Here is a 22840-nt window from a genome sequence, read left to right as displayed (position 1 = left end):
AGGATTTTTCATCAGATTTACAGAACTGGTCAATGTTAGCCAGGGTAACAGGGTATGGAGGTAGATGAACACAGCACGGCAGGCAGCAGCAGAGGAGCAGGAAAGCTGATGTTTTGGATTGGTTTCTGAAGAAGGATCCCAACCAGAAACGTCAACTTTTCTGCTCCACTGATGCTGCCTGGCCTGCTGTGATCCTCCAGCTCCACACAGTGCCACCTCTGACTCGGACATCGGCAGTGCTGAATATCTTTGAATGTCAACCACGATGGTTTTTAAGAAATTAAAATGACATTCGTCGTGATGGATAAGGGGGATAAAACACAGCCAGAGTTCCTCCATTTTCTTCATTTTGTCATTATTTATCAATGCCTGCAGGAATAACATCATCCATTCTAAATAAAGATTGTTGACTCTCAGGATCAATGTTCACACATAAGTATTGGCCTGCCAAGCTAGGGATGAGACATTAATGGGGAAGGGTGAAACTGTACCAAATGTTTCCTCATTTGGAAAATATTAGAATAGAAAACAAAGAACAAATACACTCTCCATTGTTGGTTAAACAGAATATAAGTACATCAGATAGCAGATTACAAATGTAATGCATTAAGTATGGAATTTCCACTTACTGTTGCACTTGTTCATCTCTGGCGTCCGAACACCGAAGTATCCAATTGGGCATGATGGCAAACAAATGCCTGTCTGCCGGATGTCGTTCCTTTCCAGAAGGATGAACAATTTCGGCAAACACTTTAGACATCCATTGTACTCCGAGCATACCTCACACCCTTTTGGACAAACTGGGGTTACCTCCGTGCTTACTGTAAAACAAAACATGAACACACAATAAAAAGCATCAAATTATCAGATTAAATGAAGAAACTTTTGTAGGAGCTTCACTCATGCAGAATCAATGTGTGATGGAGAATTCTGTGAAGGATATTACAATATGTTAAACATGGACTCTTGAACTTTAACTTCCATTCATCTCTTCGTATAACTGAGACTATTCATGGACAAAAATAGTTCTTAAAAATGAGGAAACGTGGAGCTAAAATGGCTGCAACGGTCACCTGACTACAAACTGAAGCAAGCTTCATGCGACACATTCAGAATAAACAAAATTATTCTTACTGACATTAACATTTTTGCCAATTGATTCAGCATCAAAATTTCACTTGTCTTAATTCACACTTTTAAGTTAATTTCACCCGTTGGGAGATGAAAGACTGGCCTGCTTGTTATCTCGGTTGGAAAGACAGGGGGGCCAAATTCAAGAAAACACGCTGATCTGTTTTTCAATGGCTACTTTTCAGCAACAGCCCAAAAACAGAGAACATGGATTTATCACAGCAAGAACTGAGAAGCTCTCTCTTTCTGTGTTTTTTCTCATCATTTCTGAAGACAGCACCCAGTAAGAAAAAGCCAATGGGGAGACAATTATTCATGGTTTATTCAAAGTTATTTACATCCTTCTGAGTACTGAGAATACCAGTTGACAATTAACCAATTGTGGTCTCTGGTTAAAAACCATAACAGCTAAAAACTAGGGGCTTTTAAACTGTGCTACATTTAGCCTCCCTAATTGTACCAGATATACTCATTTTATTAAAATTATCATAAATTTGTGAGTGTGCTTGATGTCATATCTATTACTTGTTGCTCTCTCAGAGTTAAAATTCTTCTGCCTCTCAATAAAGAAAATCTTGGTAATTAGCTCTGTCACTTTGATCTGATTAATTACATCTTTAATTGATGTGAGATGATAGAAATAAAAATATTTATCACAACCAACTGGGCAGAGGTTAGAAAGAAGTTTTGAGGAAGGGTTACCCAACCCAAGACGTTAACTCTTTTTTCCTTCACAGGCACTGCCAGACCCGCTGAGCTTTTCCAGCAACTTTGTTTTGTTAAAAAGGAGGAAACAGATTTCTCCTCCCCACCTGCTTGTAGCAAGCTGTTTTCTCTTTCCCTGTAACATCTTCACCATGAACAGCATCACTGTGGAAGATCTGAATGTTATTTCATGGTTTAGGATAGAGTTACAATATTACATGTTTCCATGTGTGATAGCACAAATAAAGTGGAGAATTTCCTTCAGTTCATTCTGCACACAACATACTGCATCATGAACTCCATTAAAGACACTCTCCCTCCCCACTCATATTGTATCATTGTGGTTTTTCACTGTCATGCTATATACCCCACATGCTCCCCAAGTGAGATCACTAAATCTTATGTTACAAATCCGTAACCAATTTTGCCAACAGGCAATTTAGTACATTAACACCAAAACTCCGCAAAGTACAAAGATCACATTTACATAACTACGCTTTAATGCTGTGCCAATTCTCTTAATTTATCCATCCAAATTGTTCCCATCCCTTGTAGCACCAGTAAAACAGCTGTTACCGGCAGTAATTCACTCTTGCATTGTCCAACTAAAAATAATTTATCCAGATAAAAAAGTATGAAAGGTCAAAATCTCTAATTACATTGGTTAGATTTTACAGTTCAATTGGACACAGTAGAAGATTTCACACATTTCGCCATCACACAAAATCCAGAAGTAAAGTGAGAGCACAAACCCATACTGGCATTTACAATTCCATAATAATTAACAGAATAATGGGACATTATTCAAACACATGCTATCTCTGATGTGCTGTCTGCCACTGGAAAGACAATTGCAAAAGCTCTCCATTGCCTCCTCCCACATTGTCCCCAGAAACCATTTCACCAGTGGTAACCAGAAACCCATTAACCTCGAAATGTAAAGACTAAGCACCCACTGCCCTCTGGATTAAAGAATTTCAAAGGTTCACAACTCTCTGAATTAAAAAAAACCCTTCTAATTTCAATCCTAAATTGCATCCCCTTTATTGTTAATTTGTTCTAGACTCCCCAGCCAGGGGAAATAGCTTACCTGCCTCTACTCTAGCTATCCCTTTAAGTATTTCACAGGGTTCAATGAGTTCACCACTCATTCTTTGAAATTGGCCCAATTTGCCCAATCCCTCTTCAAAGGATAGGGGCTATCCTTTGAAGAGGGATTGGGCAAACCTGATGAACCTTCACTGCATTCCCTCTATGACAATAATAACTTGCCTTTTCAAACAGACCAGGACTCATCAGAGATACAAATAAGTTAGTACTTTTTAAATGCCTTTTTCTTCTGGAAACACGCCTCATTAAGTTTGTCATCTATTTATACCAATCACTTCAATAGCATCGCTTGGTAATTATTTACTGCTTTCTTCCTAATTTTTAACTTGTGTTCCATATTTAACCATGTCAGCTTACTGAACAGTTCACTTGGGATAGCTTTGTGGAATTCTGAACACTTGAATTAAGTCACTGCAAAATCTGTTATTTTCTAACGAGAACAAATTCAATTTAATTAGAGTTTCTTCAAAAACTAGATTCCAGCTAGCTGGAGTCATTTTTATTTCCCTTGTACTGTTGGAAGGGCAATAATACCCTTCCTGTGATTAGATGACCAAAACTGCACACAGTCCTCCAGATGGGCCTGACTAATGCTTTATGCAGTAACATGTATAACCACTACTCATGAGCACTTTATCCCTCTGCTCATGCCTTTATGCGTAGTTCTTTTGATTTTTGCTGACAGTTGAGGGCTTGAAGTTTCTAAATTCATCAACAGGACCATGTATAAGACTTGTGGTTAGCACATTGTATTCCTGTTTCATTTAAACAATTGCTTGCTCACTTCCTGCTTCTTGTTTCCATATAATGTTAGACTTAAGAAAATTGTATAGCAATAGGCATCTACTGATTAGTTGCATGAAAGAAACAGACCTTTCAGGATTTGGGTGCACTGGTTTCCATTATTTGTAGTTTCTTCTATTTTAATTTCAGCCACATCTATGAAGCTTTTTCGTATGATACCTTTGTCATTTTTTTAAATTAAAGTGTCAAAAGATTTCCCCCGCAAGGTCCTCATTGATAATATGCACCTTCACAAATTCCCATTGAGGAGCTTTCTTTAGATTAGATTAGATTAGATTCCCTACAGGCCCTTTGGCCCAACAAGTCCACACCGCCCCTTGAAACATCCCACCCTGACCCATCCCCCTATAACCCACAAACCCCTGAACACTACGGGCAATTTAGCATGGCCAATCCACCTAGCCTGCACATCCTTGGACTGTGGGAGGAAACCCACGCTGACATGGGGAGAACGTTTAGATGTAGCCTTTCTGTTACTTGTTTATTTTCAGCTAGTTCATGTTGCTTTACCTCGGCTAATCAATGTACACATAGGGTTGAATTTAATGACTTTGGTAGTGGCGCTGTTTTGCTAGCCAGAGGCCCAATAACAACCCTGCCAGGGTCATTTTTGGGAGTCCAGATGGGATTGTATTGCAATATATCATTTAATTGTTTGTCATCTGAATTCTTGGGGTCTTCATGACAAAGAACTCTCCTTCAAGAGCTGTCAACTGATAGTTCATCCAGCTCAGCCACTCCACAGGGGTCAGAGGCGGGTGGAGTGGTGGGTGTGGTGATATGGATACGTTAGATCCTATCCATAGAAATTTGCCAATTTTTAATTTAAAAACTTAACTTCAAAATTGTGCTATTCACCTTGAAGAAGCAATTATAGCATTGTCAAATATCACCTCTCTTCCTTGAACCCATCAGACGACTCTTAAATATAAAGTGTCGATTTAACTTAATCCCTGTTCTGGGTGCATTAATGTTACTTGGACAGAGAACTTGCAATACATGGCATGTTTCAAAGCAATTTAAAACATAATCAAGGCAGAAAAGGTTACTTGATAACAGTCAATTTAAAAATATTATTGATTTTATATCAGCAATGTCGCTTGAAAAAGAACTACTAATGCTTTTGTGCATGTTGTTCAATTGCTAAATTACAACGTTGCATGTGAACGTGGGCTGTAAGCTTTATGTCTTTGACATGGAATGTTAATTGCAAATGAGGTGCTGCTTTGATGCAGATGGTATAGCACAGAAATCAGGAGAGGTTACTCTATTGCTCATAAGGCATTAGTCAGACACCATCTGGAAGACTTCATCAGTTTCTGGTCAATCTAATCATGGACAGGATATTGTTTTCCTTTAAAAGGTTACAGTGGAAGTAGCAAAGATAATGCAAACATCAGACATCTATACTAAGATGGAAAAAAAAGGGAAGTTGACTTTGATGTCCATGAAAGTACAGTATTGATGTTCAACATATATTAAAGTGACTTAATTCCATTACAATTGCAGAATGTGAAATTATACAGATCAAATATTCAATATTAGCAACTAGTAAACTTTTTAATGTGAACTATTTTAACGTTATTTTTGTGAATCCTGAGATTATTGAAGATTGTTCGAACAACCATCTCAGTTCAAATCCAGTGCACCCCCATTGGGAGAGGTTACACTGGACAGAATCTTTCAGGCCTAGCTGGAAAATTTAGGGAGGCAGGGTCAGGAAGAATTGGATGGGAGGCTAAATTTCAGATTCCTGAATCAGGCAGCTCGTACTTTCCAACCTTGATGGTCAGGAGTCCCTTTTGCATTCATTGGCATTCCATGGATGCAAATTAGCTTCCCAACCTACTGGAACCACATCCATAGGTGTAATATTGTTGGGCAAAAGTGAGAAAAATACGTTCTCAAACTCAGCAACACATAGTCACAGAAATTTGAGGGTGCATACATGAGGATCAATGGTCGGCACAACATTGTGGGCTGAAGGGCCTGTTCTGTGCTGTACTGTTCTATGTTCTATGTTCTATGTTCTATATCAGGCTACCTAAAAGGTAGACATATTCATGGAAAGTCTGATGAGTGCACATTTCTTCAGTAGAACATATCTTTCAAAACAAAAGATTTTTCTTTGCTGGATCTGTTATGGTGCAGGGGATGCATATTCCCCAGTTCACTTAGCTCAGGAGAAATGTCATTCCTAACCAGTCTTGAAGGGTGTTGTTAAGTAGCACTAACAGTGTAAAGGATGCAGACTGTACACCCCAACCTGCTCAAAAGGGCAGCCACATCGCTTGATATCAGATCAAATCTGACAACATCAAACAGGAAGGGATCAAACAGAAGGGCTCAACAGAAAATTGTAGAAAAGGGTAGGAAAGTATGGCAAGGGGTTAAACATAAAGGACCTAGTTACTAGGAGTGCTAAGAAGATCTCGGGGTCAGAAGGGAGGCTACAGAGAGCGTCACAGTGAGAGTACCAAGCGGGACAAGGAAGGGTGAGAACTGCATATTGAGAACAGGAAACCCAACTGGGTCATGAGACATGTTGGTGAGGGTGAAGGGGTGAGATTGAAGCATGACAGAGAGGATGTCTGAGCAAAGAGAAAACTATCTGTAATGATGGGGCAAGTGTAGTTTATAGAGGGAGGAGTCAAGTTTAAGGAATGGAAAGAAAAACTTATGCGCACTATTCTTTGCTTCAATTAGTTCAATAATTGTGCATTATTTTCTGTATGATTCAAATGTGTGTGAAGTGAAACAGAAACTCAAATAAAAATATTTTCTTCAAACACTCAGTTGTAACTTTATGCCAAAATGAAGTACTCAATGCAGCAGAAAGGTTGACAGTCGCTTGAACTCATATTATCAAGAAGGTCCCCCCGTAACGCATTGCTGAAGGGCAACTGCCAACATTGGTGTTGGTGGTGGAAGATGGTGGGGATTGATCAATGTGAAACTGTGCAGATGCCTTTATTGGTCCAAGTAGCTGAATCTTATGCACTTACACATGAGGCTGTTGCACAGGCTATTGATTTCATGGTTGCAAGGTTGAGTCACAGGGAATAATGATGGCCATTAAGATTTAGACCAATCTGTGTGACACAGGCATGGGGTTCCCTATAAATCTCAACACTACAAATTCCTTGGACCAGGCACTTGCCTTTTGAAATGAAAAAGAAGGGGTGTCTGAAGGAAATGCTGAGGGAACCCAAGCTGTGAAGTCATCAGGGCAGTGGTAGGTCGAGGTGCACAGGTCTGAGACAATCTTTCAGCAGCTAGAAATGAGGTCAGATGACTTTGGACTAATGTACGTGGACATAGAACTAGGAGTTAACTGTTACTGGGAGGCATTCCAAACCCAGAGGGAATATTTCTTGTAACAGTTAGACTTTATGCTCCTTTGTTTGGCAGTCAATGTAAGCATTTTGCTCACTTTGGTCCATTTAGCTCCTGCACAATTCTGGGCAACGGTATCACGATGCAGCCATTGGAATATACAGCGTTTGTGCACACATTCTTGTACTATGCAACTCTTTGGTGAAAACCTATCTGCATATACTGCTAGTTGAGATGAAAGGCTTGTGATCTCATAAGGCATGAGCTGCTTTGTGATGTAGCTCCTTTCATGGTTTAACTGTGAAGCCCCAGATATCTGAGAAATTAATACCACTGTGGTGCAAGTGGTACTCCATTGGGAGCTCTAATCGCTGGAGTCATACTCAGTGCACAACTGGTAGCTGATGGAAATGTCTGGCACCCAGTCTTCTGTGAGACAGTCCTTTACAGTGGCAAACGTACAACACCACTCACAGTCTGGGGTTTGAATCACAAGACAGTGGCACTTACACTGACAGAGCTCAGGAAACCATTCATCCTTCTGTGGCATTTGAGTTGGGTTCTCTTGTACCATCCATGGTGCTGATCTAATATAATGACCTCGGTCCCAGTTGTCTTGCCATCTGGGTGGCCTCCTGTTTAACACATTGTGGAAACAGTGCATCTCTTCTTTCCTGGGCAGCATGCAGGAGAATGCCGAGGGAGGCATCAGTCTTTCTGTCTGGTGTCAGATATCTCCAGGGTCAGGTTGGACTGGCCAGAGGTTAAGTGATGCTCCTTGTTTGCAGTGAGTGATGTGGTGTCGAGGTGTCTGGAACTTGGAGCCTGTGTCAACCAGATGACCATTCAGAAGTTCCTACCCATAACATTTGGTGTTCTTCTAGTGCACATATGTGCAATGAGCTGAGAAGAGCTAAGTTATATAAGAATACCTGACCACTCCTGCAGGAGTGCCTCCTGCTTTTAGGATCAAAGCTACACCTGGTCTAAAAAAAAGGAAATCAAAATTTTGCATATGAGTACGATTTAGACTCCTTGCAGTGGATTGTATGAACTCCTTTCTTGTTTTTTGTTTTCTTTCACAGGATGTGAACATCACTAACAAGAACAACATTTGTCTTTTATCCCTAATCACCTTTTGAAAGCACTAAAGATGCAATCACACGACTGAGGTCTGGAGTCACATCCAGGGCAGACCAGGTTACAATGGCAGATTTTCCACCCTAAAAGACATTAGTAAACCAATGAGTTTTTGTGATGATAGTTGCATTGTCACTATAACTGAGAAATGCCTCAATTTCAGATTTTTAAAATTTATTATTTGAAATAAATTTGATCAACTGCTAATATGCAAAGTATCATGGTAGCTCAAGGCATGATCCTGGGCCATTAGATTTCTAGCCTCATTCAGACATTATCACTGCTCTGCGACCTTCTCATACTGAATTCACTAATCACAACTTTCGCTGTTTGCAGAGAAATGCAATAATGTTATTGTGGAGTAAATGGTTAACTGTAGCAAGGCTAATAATAACCAGTGAGCACATTCATAAGAAGCTACATCAAGATGGTCTCAAATCATATGGGACTGATATTGATGTTATCGCACACATCCAGAGTTAGAAAATGAACCAAAACCACTTGGTCCACAGGTAAACACTCTACCACTTTACCACAGGACACATACGGTTCTGTACATTTTTATAGGCAGTTATTGTGAACAACTTGAATTAGCCTTGAGTTCAGTACTCATGCATATCAATTGCTAGATGCTCCTGATGATGTTCCTATAGTTATGAGGAAAGATAATTAAATATTTGGCTTCTGGCTGTAGGAACCCTGCAAGAAATTAGCTTCAGTATTCTCAATCCAAATACTGGTGGACTTGAAAAAAAATGTATACTAGATTTACCATTATTCATAATTAAACAATCAATCTTATTTAAAGACGGGTAAGATGACAAACAAGGGAACTCGAACAGATTCATACTTTTCTAGGCTAGTCTTTTCAAATGATGATGGAGCAAAGCAGAAACGGCTTCACTCTGCAGTTATCTGCTCAACCTGGCTTAATGCCCTAATATTAAAGACCGGGCACTTGGTACAGAAAGTGCCTTGGGATCCACCCGTTATAAGCAAAGGATGTCCAAAGAACAACCAGTGCTTGCATCATTGGGAAACTATCCATTTTAGTAAACAAAAGGATATAGGCGAAGCAATGGGATTACACACTGCAATCCTCAAGTGAATTGGTAAAAGCACACGTTATTGCAATTGTTATTGCAAGAAAGAAACGTTTTGGACCATTAGAAACACCATCTGCATGTCACTTTAAGTGAGGGAGGTATCTTATAGGGGCCAATTTATAACATTTTATGCTCTTTCAACATAAAGCACTCCCATTTTGCAGGTGATAGTTGCAGATAGTGTTCTACAGCAACTTTGTGCCAGCACTACGGTTTTTTTTACTGCACATGAGGTAAATATTCATGTTAAAAGTAATCAATGTTAGATGTTATTAAATCATTTTGAAATAGAAATTAAACTGGTAGTTGGGTCTCAGAGTGGTTTGGTGATGTTTTTCACAGCGCCATCTGTTCTTAATCAGACTGTCATCACCATGAAACAAAATGGTCATTCACAGAGTTGACATTTTGTTTATTATAAGCCAAAATTAATTACATTTTCATTATTGGTAATCATTCTGTTCTTTGTACATGGAGCACTGAAGTTGGCATTCTCCTTTCAGAGCTGGGGGAAAAAAAACTGTTTTGTGGCAGTTCTGTCAAAAATGGTAGAACTTTAGGCCTGTGAGGCTATGTTAGTATTGCTGATGTGAACCTGTGATGGCACATCCTATGGTTGCCCCTAAGAACTGAATACAATTTGCTTTACTGTGTCTATCACAGTAGCAGCATAGTCAGTACATGGACTATTTTCAAACAAATTTGGTTTCAGAGATTTTATTTGACTGAATGGTGGTTGTCTAACAACCATCCCTATCCTTCTAATAATGTGAAAGTAACAGTAGGGGATTCTGACTACACAAAGAGTAACTTGGATAGTTTTAATAAGGAGTGAAAAAAGTTCTTAAAGTCCAACCAGGAGAACTTTTTAGCCATTAATAGAATGCTAAAAAAATGACATGTGTCTGTTCTGTACTTAATATTTAAAAATGACCCTCGGTATGTGGAAGGCCTAGCAATAAGGGGAGCATTTTGAAGACACTGCTCATAACTCAGATTAAGGAAGTTAACCAGAAAGGACAAGGATGATCTTGCAATAAAAGTTGAAAACTTGCAAAAAGCTAATTTTACTAAGGTAAGATATGACTTAGCCCAAGTGAATTAGGAGCAACTACTTGCAAATATAACTGTCGTGGAAAGGAGATATCAAGACAATAAAATAAAACAAAGAACTGAAGACGCAGGAGATCTGAAACAAAAACAGAAATTGCTGGCAGAACTGATTAGACCTATGCAGCATTTTGAGGAGAAACTAGAGTTAATGTTTCGAGTCCAGAGGCTCTTCATCAGTGCCAATAACAACTAGGAAAAAGTGGCATTTGTGCTGAAGGTGAGTTTAGGATAGGAGGTGATGGTGAGTAGATAGGTGGAAAAGGAGCCCAGAAAGTGAGATACATGAAAAACATAGGCAGACAAGGGAATTATTGATAGTAGGCGAGGACAGAAAAGAAGCCAAATAAGTAATGAGAGTAGAGAGTAGGAGAGAATGGAGAGAGGCTGTGCTGAAATCAACTCAGACAATGTAATAATAGGGCTAAAAGTGAGTAGGAATGGGTAGACTAAGTTAAAAGTAACCATGTCGTGTCAGGACCAGGATGTGAGGCTGGATAAAACATGGAAGGACAGAATCGGGCTGGAAAGTTCTTGAACTCGTTATTGAGTCCTAGAGGCTGCAAGGTTTTCAAGTTGAAACTGAGATCCTGTTCTTTGAGTTTACACTAATGCTTGCAGCGGCACAGTAATAGGCCTAAGACAGAAATGTTGTATAGAAATAATATGGTAGTATGTTGAAGTGGCAGGCAAATCGAAATGCGGGGTGATTTTTCCAGACATCAGATCAGGAGCCTTGGCTGTAGTAGATGCTTTCTGAACACACGTGAGGTGCCAGAAGATTGCTAACATTATTGCATTATTAAAAAGGAATGAAGAGATAGACCAGAAAATCAGTCCCGTCTGTCTAACCTACACGGCAAGGACAGTATTAGAAAGAAGTCAAAGGGACAGACCATATCTGCACTTGGAAGTAGGCAAATTGATCAGGGATAGTTACCATAGATGCATTAAGGGAAATTTCACGTGTAATAAACCTGATTAAATTCTCTGAGGAAGTAACCCAGGAGTGCTGATGACAGTAATAAATGGAGTTTAACAAGGCTTTTGACAAGGAACCTGTTGGCAGACTGGTCAAACAAGAAAGAGCCCAATGCATTTAATGCTCAAAGTGGCATGTCATACTCAAAATTGGCTGTGGGGCAGGAAGCAGAGAGTAATGGTGGAGCCATGTTTCAGTGAATGGCAGCCTGCTTCCTGTGGCGGTGCAGGGTTAGTTGCTGTGGCCCTTATTGTTGGTGTACTTTAAAGATTTGGACTTAAATATAAGCTGAAGGCTCTAGGCCCGAAACATCAGTGCTCCTAAGATGTTGCTTGGCCTGCTGTGTTCATCCAGCTCCGCTCTTCGTTATCGCGGATTCTCTAGCATCTGCAGTTCCCATTATCTCAGCATGATCAAGAAGTTTGGGGATTACATGAAAATTGGTAGAGTGATAAGTTGTGAATAGGACAGTCACAAACTGCAGCAGAAAATCAATGGACTGGTCAGCCAGGTAGAGCAGTGGCAAATGGAATTCAACCCAAATAGTGTGATGTAATGAACTTGGGGACTGCTAACGAGGTAACATTCTCAATAGCAGGATCCTGAAAATTGCTGAAGATACTTACATTAACGTGCTTATTGGAAGTCGCAAGGAAACTAGATAATGTTGCTAAAAGGCAAAAGAGAAACTTGTCCTTATTCGCTAAGCCATGGAAAGCAACAGGCCGGAGATTATGTGGAACTGTGTAAAACTCTGTTTAGGCCGCAACTGAAGTACTGCGTCCTGTTCTCGTCACCATATTAAAGGAAGGGTGTGATTACATTAGACATGCTGCAGAACAGGTTTACCAGGATTCTGCCTGGGCTGGAGGTTTTGAGCTCGGAGGAAAGTTTGGATAGGCCAGGACTCCTGCTCTGATGTCTGCAAAAATCATCCCAAATTTCAATTTGCCTGCCACTTCAACGCACTACCATGTTTTTCTTGGAGCAGCAAAGATTGAGAGAGGGCCTGATAGAGGTGTATAAAATTGAGGAGCATGGATAGCGTGGATAAATTGGCACTTTTCCAACTGAGGATGTAGATTTAATATGAGGGCTAGTTGAGGAGATTTTCATTTTACACGAAGGTTGGTGAGACTCTGAGACTGACTGCCTGAAAAGGTGGTTTGAAACAGAAATACTTAAAATACGCAAGCAGTATTTAAACATTCATATTACCATTGCTTACAGGGGCAAAAGTTGGAAAATGCAATTAGTGTAGACAGAAATTTGTCAACTGAAATAGACATAATGAGCCAAATGGCTTCCTTCTGTGTTGAAACAGTCAAAGAGCCTAACCAAAGCTCTCATCAGCTATCAGAAGTATCAGAAAGCCAAGCTGAAATATATTTATATCTATGCATGCCAAGTTCCCATCCACCAAATGGAGAGTGTGGGCTATGTTGCAGTTTCTCCCAACGCACATTGCTCTGATAGGGACATTCCATTTCAAAAAGACTTTGATGATTGCCCTAATGAACACAAACTTGGCTCTTTAGAAAATGACAGTGAAGCAGATGTGTTTAATGCTTTATTGTATTGTACAAGAAAGAACAAGAGAAAGCTGGTAGGTCACTTAAGCCTGTCATTGGCGATATAATACAAATTGCACCCATCAACAACTGCACCCCAACTTCTCACCCTTGATCAAGTCAGGCAATCTGCTGGGAAAGGCAAGCTGAGCAGAGGAAATACCCTGTTGACCAATTTAGAAAAAAGTATTCCTGAAAAATTTTCCAACCTCCAGTTGTGACTCATCAATTTCCAGTGACTTGCATCAATAGTCTCCATTAAAAATACAATAACATGAGATGTATTTAACTCTCATAGACTCACCCAGCAAACTTCTGAAAACTTGCATTAAATCCAATATAACATTAGGATTCTTGATAAAGTTACATGATGTGTCCAGTCATCATCTGCAAATGTAACTAGTCCACCAGGTCTTATAATAATTCTAACTCAGCCAACTCAACATTTTTTGATGCTATTGGGCCCTAAAACTCATCATGTATGAACTGAGTGTCTCCTGCCCTCATAGTTCTACTTTGACACATCCTTGTCTTGAATGACAATGGCCTGTTAGACAACTAGTGGGACAAGGAGATGCCATGAAAATCTCAGTATTGTATGCTCAAATCAAGATTGAAGACCTTCCACTCATCTTCAGCTAGATAGGTTGTTGCTGAGGTCTCCACCATCTGAAATAAAGCTGTGTGCCAATGGTTACAAAGTGTCCAGCTTTGATGGCAATTGTACAGATACAGAAGTAAGATCTAAGTGATGCTGGTTAGAGGACACAAGTACTCACTGAAGATTAATATTTTGTATAGTCTCTTTACTGGTTTTCTTCTCCATATTATTAGTCCAGCAGTGGGTCTGGACTGTCCTATTTTCCTTCCTTCCTGCAACCCTAACACTAACCATCCAACTGACCAGTCAACAACTCCAAGCTGACCCAATCTAAAACCCTTATCTTCCTCACCACCTTAGGCATCCGACTTGGAATTTCCTTTAGACGCAATTCCAAAGTTTTGATGTTCTGACAGAATCCTTTGGAAATCCAAGTCTTAAATGAGTATGACATTTTCTTTGTCATTCTGAGGGATTTAGTTCTATAAACTTAATAAGGATGGAAATCAATTATTTTCAGACTTTAATTAATAGAAATTTAGGCAGATCACCTTCCTGTTTCATAGCATGTATTTGTTGCGGAGTAACTACTGGTAAAAATTCAAGGAAGCATGTCAAATACCACAGTTTATTGCTGAAAGTATAGAAGGTAAAATTGAATGAATGGTTAAGAAATTAGACTTACTTTTTTTTGGGTGCTACATTGGCACTTCAAGCTCCAAAGTGACATCCACAGCCTTTTCTTATGTGAGTCACACTGAATACCAAATTGTCTCTGGTATTGCAGTGGATCATTGGGTTTTAGCTGTGTATGCTACAACAGAAGCTGATCTGAAGACACATTTTGGTTGGGCCTACAAGTGTACAAAGGGAGTCAGCCATGTTGGCAGATGTGGGCTTCAGATTCTGCAAAAAAAAATACCCTGAGTTGATTCAGTGCCAAACTCCTCCATGCTTCTTGATATTGACTGTATTCTTTCTGACAGGCTTTCCAATGCAATCAGAATTTTTTTGTGCACTCGGGCATTCATGCTTTTCATCACACTGTCCCATCAAAGTTCTTGTCTGAAGCCTCTGCAGCAGAGCATGTGTGCCCTCTGGTGAGCTGACACTGGCACTGTTCTTATCTTCGAAACAATTAATGGTCCTGAGTGTGATATTGAGTGATAGTGTTTCTTGATCTTCACCAGTTGACTTGTTTTCGTCTCTAGCTTGAAAAGGTTGCACTTCTTAGATTAGTTGTATGTGGCATTCAAATCCTCTGAGCTTGCCTGTTTGTGTGAGATCATTGATCTTCTTGCAGTGGTGTATATTAGTCCTTACCTGCTATAATTCACCTCTGCAACTTTCTGCTCACACTGCATTTTGTCCAAATGGTTGGAGATTATCTCTCCCATGCACCCCCAAAATATATAGAACATGTCTCCACCATGATCTCCAATGTCCAAAATCCTTGGTACCTACTCAACTGCTATTTTTCACACTTCCTTTCTCATTACAGGCTGTCTTTAACAATAGCTTCCAGCTCTTACTCCTGTCACAGTGCATCCCTCCTTTAAAAGATGTGGGTGGCCTTAAAACTGTGCTAGACAGCCACCACATTGATGTCCTGATGCTTCATCCAAATAATGAACAACATGGTCATGTCTGACTGGACCCAAAAAAATCACTCGAATGAGCAGATGGCACATTTTTTTCAGTAAAATTATTTCTTGTGTAAGCTTTACTGACCAGGCCAGAATACATTGCAAATCCCAAATTCCCTTGGAAGTTGGTTAAGTTCAACCCCTAGCTAGGAACCCCAGCTGGATCAAAATTACAGAATCCTCTATCTGTCATGTGAGCCAAAACGATCCCACAGCCTTTCCTCCATCCAGTGCAATTGACAGTTTCCTGATGCCACATGAAATAAATGGCATAGACTAAAGACTGGCACATGTTGGTTGTTCATGGGATCTTGCTATGTGCAAATTCACTGTTGCCTTTCTTAAATTAGAACATCAATTTCATTGGTTGTAAAATGCTTTAAGTTTGGATGTTCAGCAGCACCATATAGATACATCTCTTGTTGGACAAGACTATCCTCGGTTGCAATGGACAGTTAAATTTGGAGCATGTTCATACGACTTCAAAATGTCACAGTGAGCTACATTCTAACCTCATGGTTTTATTTATAGCCACTTTACAGGAGTGAATGGGTTAACTTTGAAAGTAATTTTCTGAGTTCTTAACGACTACCAGACTAAACCAGACCTCCCATGGGGATGGTCTAGTGCTGATTCAAGTCCCAATTCTTAACCAATGCATTCCTCTGTCACCTGTTTGCTCCATGTTCTGTCTTGTTTCATCTGTCAGCTCAAATTATCATACATAATTTGAATGAAACCATTCAAGTTTTTCAGTGAAGCTTCAGTACAATTGAATTGGTTCCACACAACCTTCTTGCAATGTTTCACTTGCCATGCCCAGAGCTGAGCTCAAGAGCAAAAATGGTGCTAAATGACACACTGTCTTGATACTTCACATTCAGCCTTATATTACATCAAACTGTTGCCCAGAAATATTAACTAATTTGTAGTTAACGTTATTGTGGCTGCCACATAAATACTATGACTACCAGAGCAATGCAGTGACAAGTAACTCACTTTCTGATTCACCAAATCCTGCCTACTATTTCTACAAAATACATATCAGGAGCTAAACCTTTCAGGATAGGGGCCTGAATGACATTAGCTATGGCAAGATCAGCAGTGAAATGAAATGACAATTCAGCAAGGCCTATTTCAATGACAGGAGCAATTTGTTGCATCTTTAATGCTTCTGCCAAGTGGCAATTTGAATATTGTTCTAGGTATCACCAAGTTGCCCATTAGGGAGGATAAAAGCTAATTAAATGCCTTCTAATATTACAGCCAGACAAGAGATCAGCCTTTGGTCAGGGAGTCCTGGCACAGTCAGTCAATGCAGCTTCTGATCCTAGTCCAGATGCTTGAAGGTGGCCTGTCAGGATCCTCTTCAAACAAGGAGTGAGGAACCAAATGTTGAGCAGTCCACCAGCTGTCTTGACCTTTCCTGCCCTATTTTAGGCTGTTTCTCTCCTGGTATGAGAGACAGACAGGTACTAAGGGAGGTGAAAGTGAGTGCCACCATTCTTACTGTTGGTGCAATTGGAGAGGTCTCCTGAATGAATGAGTGAAAGACTAGGCAGCACAGACAGCATGCATGATTAGTTGGGTGGGCATTCAGGGTAGGTGACAGTGTGAGCAAAGAATTACAGGCAATAGTGAGAGGGGGAGCATAAGCCTTAGTGGGAGATAAGGGCAGTATCAGTGATAGGGGCGTGTGAGGTATCAAAAAGATGATGGTACTCATGTTGGTAAAATGTAGGTCATTGACTTTCTTCCTACAGTGCTGGCATTCCTCCAGACAGCTGAGATTACATTAACCCTTGGAGCAGGGTGGCATGGTCTGGTGTAATGACATCCACTACTGGTGCTAGAGGAAGAGAATCTCCCATATCTGCATCACCTTCTCCAGCAGGACCTTCAAATGAGATGCCAAAATTCTCATCTGTTATGCCCAGGATAAATTTCAGGAACCGGACAGGCCAACTCAGGACTGACACTGTTCGTCCAAGTGCACAATGGCTTGTTCAAGATGGCATTATTGACTGGGATGTAAGTCAATTGTGAAATGTACCAGCAATGGTGGGTTGTTTAAGGAACTTGGTAAAATATGGCCAGAATCAAACAAGAGGAACATCATCAGGAGATAGGGTAGGTATTTAATCGGGTAAGCTTCCTCAGATACAGGGAGAGATTTTGTTTGGCTTCACAGTAATAAAAAACTTCAAAAAAACTCAACACATTTCGCACTTAGCCAAAAAAAACCGAAGATTCCACCCAGGAGTCCATTAGACTACTCTCTAGTTGCCTGGAAGAATGCAGCTCTTGTAAACTCAAGAAGATTGATACCATCCAGGTTTTTTTTTGACTAGAATCCCTACAGTGTGGAAACAGGCCCTTCGGCCCAACAAGTCCACACCGCCCCTTGAACCATCCCACCCGGACTCATTCCCTTATAACTCACACACCCCTGAACACTACGGGCAATTTAGCATGGCCAATCCACCTAGCCTGCACATCTTTGGATTGTGGGAGGAAACCGGAGCACCCGGAGGAAACCCACGCAGACACTGGGAGAATGTGCAAACTCCAATCAGACAGTTACCCGAGGCTGGAATCGAACCCGGGTCCCTGGCGCTGTGAGGCTGCAGTGCTAACCACTGCGCCACCATGCCGCCCCAAAGAAGCCCACTTGATCAACACCTTATACTGAAACATAAGAATTCACTCCCTCTATCACCAACTCACTGTGTCAGCAATATATAGTATACACAAGATACACAAGCTACTCACCAAGTTTCCTTCAGCAGTACCTTCTAAGCCAATGACCTCCAGCATTTAGAAGATACACAATAACAACAACTGGTGTTCCATCCAAGCAATGCACCATCCTGACTTAGAATTTTGTTGTCATTCTGTTGCGTTACTGGATCAAAACCCTGCACTTCCTTCCAAACAACACTGCACTACATAGCCTAATAATGTTCAAAAAGGCAGATCCCCATTGCTGTTATGATCATAGCTTATGGCAATGCTGGATAAATCTGATCCCAGAGTGAGACCTGACTTGATGGAACATAAGTTGAAAACTTCAGTTTTCTTACTATACTGGTCAGTCATTGAGCACATTCACAAGAAGCTGTCAATGTACTTTAACAAATGAATAGCAATGTTTACTATACATAAAAGATTAAAAAAAAACTAACTACTGTATATAAGAGCTATTAAAATGATCATGGTACAAATATCTTAAAGGAAAATTCAACCCTTTTACCCTCAGCTACAACATTATGAATGCCAAGAGGCATACTGTTTTCACTTAAAGCTCCTTGTTTAGTTAACGTGACTGTACTTGGTTTCTTTCTGGTAAATTATGCTGAATTCTTTAGTTCATGTGTCTTCCTAAGATCCTTAAAGAAACTTATTTCAATAGCATGGATTCCTCTAAGTCTTCATCTACAGCGTTCTCCATCTGGAGATTTCGCACATTAACATTAAATCATTCAGGACACCGCAAGCCATCATACAGTATGGAAACAGACTCTTCAGTCCATGCTGACCATAATCCCTAAGTAAACTAGTCCCACCTACCTACACATGGGCTATACCCATCCAAACATTTATTATTCATGTACTTATCTAAATGTCTTTTAAATGTTGTAACTGTACCACCATCGACCACTTCCTCCGGAAGTTCATTCCACATACAAACCACACTCTGTGTAAAAACAATGCTCCTCAAGTCTTTTTTTTTTAATCCTTCAACTCTCATCTTAAAACTATGCCCCATAGTCTTGATATCACCCACACTGGGGAAAGATACCTGTTAGTCACTTTATATCTGTCATTAATTTATAAACCACTAGAACGTCACCCCTCAATCTCCAGTGAAAAAAGTCCCAGCATATCCAACCTTTCCTTATAATTCAAATCTTCCATACCCGGCACTGTCCTGTCAAATCTCTTCTAAATCCCATCCAGGTTAATAATATCCTTCCTAAAACAGGGAGACCAGAATTGCGCTGCTGCTTATTCCCCATGAATGGCATTCTTCTATCTGAAATAAACTGGCACACACTCTGCCTTTCTTCAATATTTTGACTTTCTAAAATGATTAGTATCTGTTGCTGTTTGCCTGCGATGTAAGAAACACTATTGTTGGCTGACAGCACAATTTTTCCCTCTTCTGTTCTTTACTTTTGAGAGCACTGACCTGTTCACCTCAAGGGATTTTAAATAGCCTCACTTAAATGCATGTAAACACATTTCCAGACCCCTAATATTTATTAAATCATTTCCTTCTCAACACAACAATATCAAAATACAAATATTATTTTATGTTAAGCATTTTTGTCCATTTGAGTGGTATTATCACTGGATTGTTAATCCAGAGACCCAGATAGCATTCTGGGGACCCAGATTCAAATCCCGCCACGATAGTTGGTGGAATTTGAATTCCATATTTATCTGGAATTAAGAGCCTTATGATGACTGAGAATTCATTGTCAATTGTTAGGAAAAACTCATCAGGTTCACTAATGTCCTTTAGGCAAAGAAGCTGCCATCCTTCCCTGGTCTGGCCTACATGTGATTCCAGACCCACAGCAATGTGGTTGGCTCTCTGGGCAATTAGAGATGGGCAATAAATGCTGCCTGGCCAGCAATGCCCTCATCTCATGAATGAATAATAAAAGAAGTAAAGTGACAATAACATCATGAACCTTCTTCACACCCATGTCTCTCAAAGCACTTAGGAACAAGCAATAAATGTCAACTTTATCAGTGAAGTCCATTCAAGAATAGATGAAAAAATCTAAACATATTTAAGAAGAGAAATAATACTTTCGGCTTTAAAATAGTTATTTGTTGCTCTGCAAATATTAAACTTCAGGTAGCATCTATTATTTTCTTTCAGAAGCATACAATCATACGAAACCATTACTGCAATGGCAGCCTTGTGCATAATAACAATGCCACTGAATGAAGCAGACAGACTGAAACCATCATATTTTGCAAGATATCGAAGCAATTATTTCTGCTGGGAGCACTTTCCGCTGAGACTTTGCAAAAAAAGCAAGCACCTTGCTCTCAGGCTTTCACTGACATATTCATATTGTTGAATTGCAGCTGAAGTTGGGGCTCTATCGTTTGGCTACTGCAAAGCAAATAAAACAGCTCATACGTCTGCAGTTGCACGGACAGAAGCTTAAGCAGTAATTATGCACGCAGTTAACTGTAGGCAAAATCCATCATTAAGAACATCTCAACAACTGTAGCATGTAACAGGTGAGTTCAAAAGAACATTTGCTACCATCTTCAAACATACATTCCAAGCAGATGAGACATTTCAGCCTCCTCCTGCAGCTTCCATTATCATAGATGAATGTTTTCACTTAATTCTACTCATTCCACGTGACATTAGGAAAGAGCTAAGTGTACCTGTGACTGCAAAAGCTGCAAGCCCTGGCAACACTCCTATTTCTATTGAAAACGAGCACTCCAGAACCAGTTGCACCTCCAGCTAAGCTGGTACAGTATGTTAAGAAGGTTGGTATCTGTCAATAATCTGGTAGAATGCCCACTGTATAATGCAAATCCAACCAGGTTAATTAAAATCTGTTCAAGTCTGCTTTCAAATGTCAGCAAAGTGATGAAAGATGGGATCAACAGTGGTATTAAAAACAGCACTGACTCAACACTGCTTGAGTGAATGCAGTGAGGTTAGCCAGGTGGACCTCATAGAATATGAGTTGCCTGATTGGAGCTGTTAATTCAGTCCAATCAGGGGGTCCTGGCTGACATTATATCTGTCAGGCATCCTTACATCAGAGCTGGCTCTGTGTCAAAGACTTTCAATGTGTAAATAAAGGGTGGCTTGGTGAAGGGATACTGGCCTCTGTGAAGTTATTTGTGTGTCAATGGGAGGAAGGCACATTCCTGAAGAAATTCATACACATCAGTCATCTTTGAGTTAAAGTAAGCATTTCTGGCATCATGCTGTTATTTGGGAAGCTTGACTTACTTGATCCTGCTGCCAACGACTGGGACCAGTATGTGGAAAGGATGTATTACTTTTTCCAGGCAAATGATATTTGGGGTGATGAAAAGCTACGAGTAATTCTCCTGATAGCTTGCAGACCCACATTTTTTTTGGGTATTAGGAGCCTAATTTCCCGGACATGTCAGATGTTAAAATCTTTCAAGAATTGACAGAATTAGTTAAGGAATAATATGACCCCACGCCACCTCCAATTCTGAGAAACTGTAGTTTTACTCAGCGTTGTGAGAATTCGGGGGATCTGCGTCAGGATTTTTGACTGGGTTAAGATGACTGGCAGAGACATATGACCTTAGTTTCTCTCTTAATGAGATGCAGAGAGATCATTTGGTATATGGGATTAATGATATAAACATGGAAAAGCAGCTTATAGCTGGAGCCCAAATGGACTTCAAACAGGCACTACAATTTGCTTTATCATTGGAAATTATGGCAAGTGGAGCTTATGAGTTGCAGAGCATTCCAATGGAAGTGTAGGCAATTGCAAAGCCTCACTCAGGACATATCCTGAACTGAGGGACCCTAGGTCAGACAACAACAAATCTCACAAAATAAAGCCAAGCCTCAGCCAAATGGTTAACAAATTTCCTCAATCCAAGCCAGCGAGCCATTGTAGTTGCTGCCGATAAGCATACTTGAGACAGCAAGAGGGCCCCATTAGGCCTACTTAGAGTGAGAGTACACGTGGGCTGGCATCCAGGAGAGTGCACATTCTGGAAAGTCTACCTATATCTGGTTTGGAACAGTAAAATTGATAATCAACATCCAAATCAGAGCCAGCCTGTTTAAACGGTCACTCAGTTCTATTGGAGATTGATACCGACACAGCCATTTCAGACACGATCGCAGAAATAGTCATTAACAAAATTCACCCTGGGCTCCAACCCTTAGGTTATCTCTAGATGTCAGCCAGGCTGAGAACCTATACCAGGGAACCCCTACAGAATAAAGTAGAACTTCATTTCCAGTCTCTTATGAGAAGCAGCTGGTTCAGTTACCATTCATTGCAGTAAAAGGGTCAAGCTTGACGGGGTGAAATTGATTGAGGAAGATTCACCTAAATTGCCTCAAAACTTTTCAAATAGAAAATGGCTGCCTGAGTGAAGTCCTAACTAAATATTTCATTTACCTTGCTGACCAATGCTCAGTTAGACTCTGGTGGAACCATTCAGCTCTGACCATGTTTCACTTCTAGCTCCAGCCCATGCAGGGGCATTAGATCTCAAGTCCAGAGCAAAGAATAACTTGGCATCAAAGTAGCACTTCCCAATTCATAATGGCAAAGGAAGATGAGTCGTGCTAGTTATGAGTTAAAGACTTCCAAAGACATTATTGCAAAGGTTCTTCAAAGCACGAAGCTAGATCCTGTCAATATCCTCACTTGATCAATCACTTCATTGCATCATAAGCTCATCAGTTTGATTGACCATCAGATACTGAATCAATCTATACTTGCATGCAGCCAGATATGGGCTCCAATTTTCATTCTGGGTCAAGAATACAGAGCCAGTGGATCCCTGACTGTAAACCTGATCTTTAAAAATGGCGACTTGCTCTCCCA

The 22840-nt window shown here is 40.3% G+C and overlaps 1 protein-coding gene across 2 annotated transcripts in view; it reads right to left on the bottom strand.

Annotated features, from left to right (window-relative positions):
* rspo1 (R-spondin 1) overlaps positions 1-22840 on the bottom strand; it is a 215250-nt gene that overhangs the window by 140498 nt on the left and 51912 nt on the right. For both annotated transcript variants that reach the window (XM_048558078.2, XM_048558080.2), the window contains exon 3: positions 630-821. In XM_048558078.2, the coding sequence (XP_048414035.1) occupies positions 630-821 (192 nt within the window). The remainder of the gene's footprint in view (positions 1-629; positions 822-22840) is intronic.

This window comes from Stegostoma tigrinum, chromosome 24, assembly GCF_030684315.1.
Source record: "Stegostoma tigrinum isolate sSteTig4 chromosome 24, sSteTig4.hap1, whole genome shotgun sequence".
Lineage (NCBI taxonomy): Eukaryota > Metazoa > Chordata > Chondrichthyes > Orectolobiformes > Stegostomatidae > Stegostoma > Stegostoma tigrinum.
The sequence above is the reverse complement of the archived record's forward strand: the minus strand, read 5'-3'. Positions and strand labels throughout refer to the sequence as shown.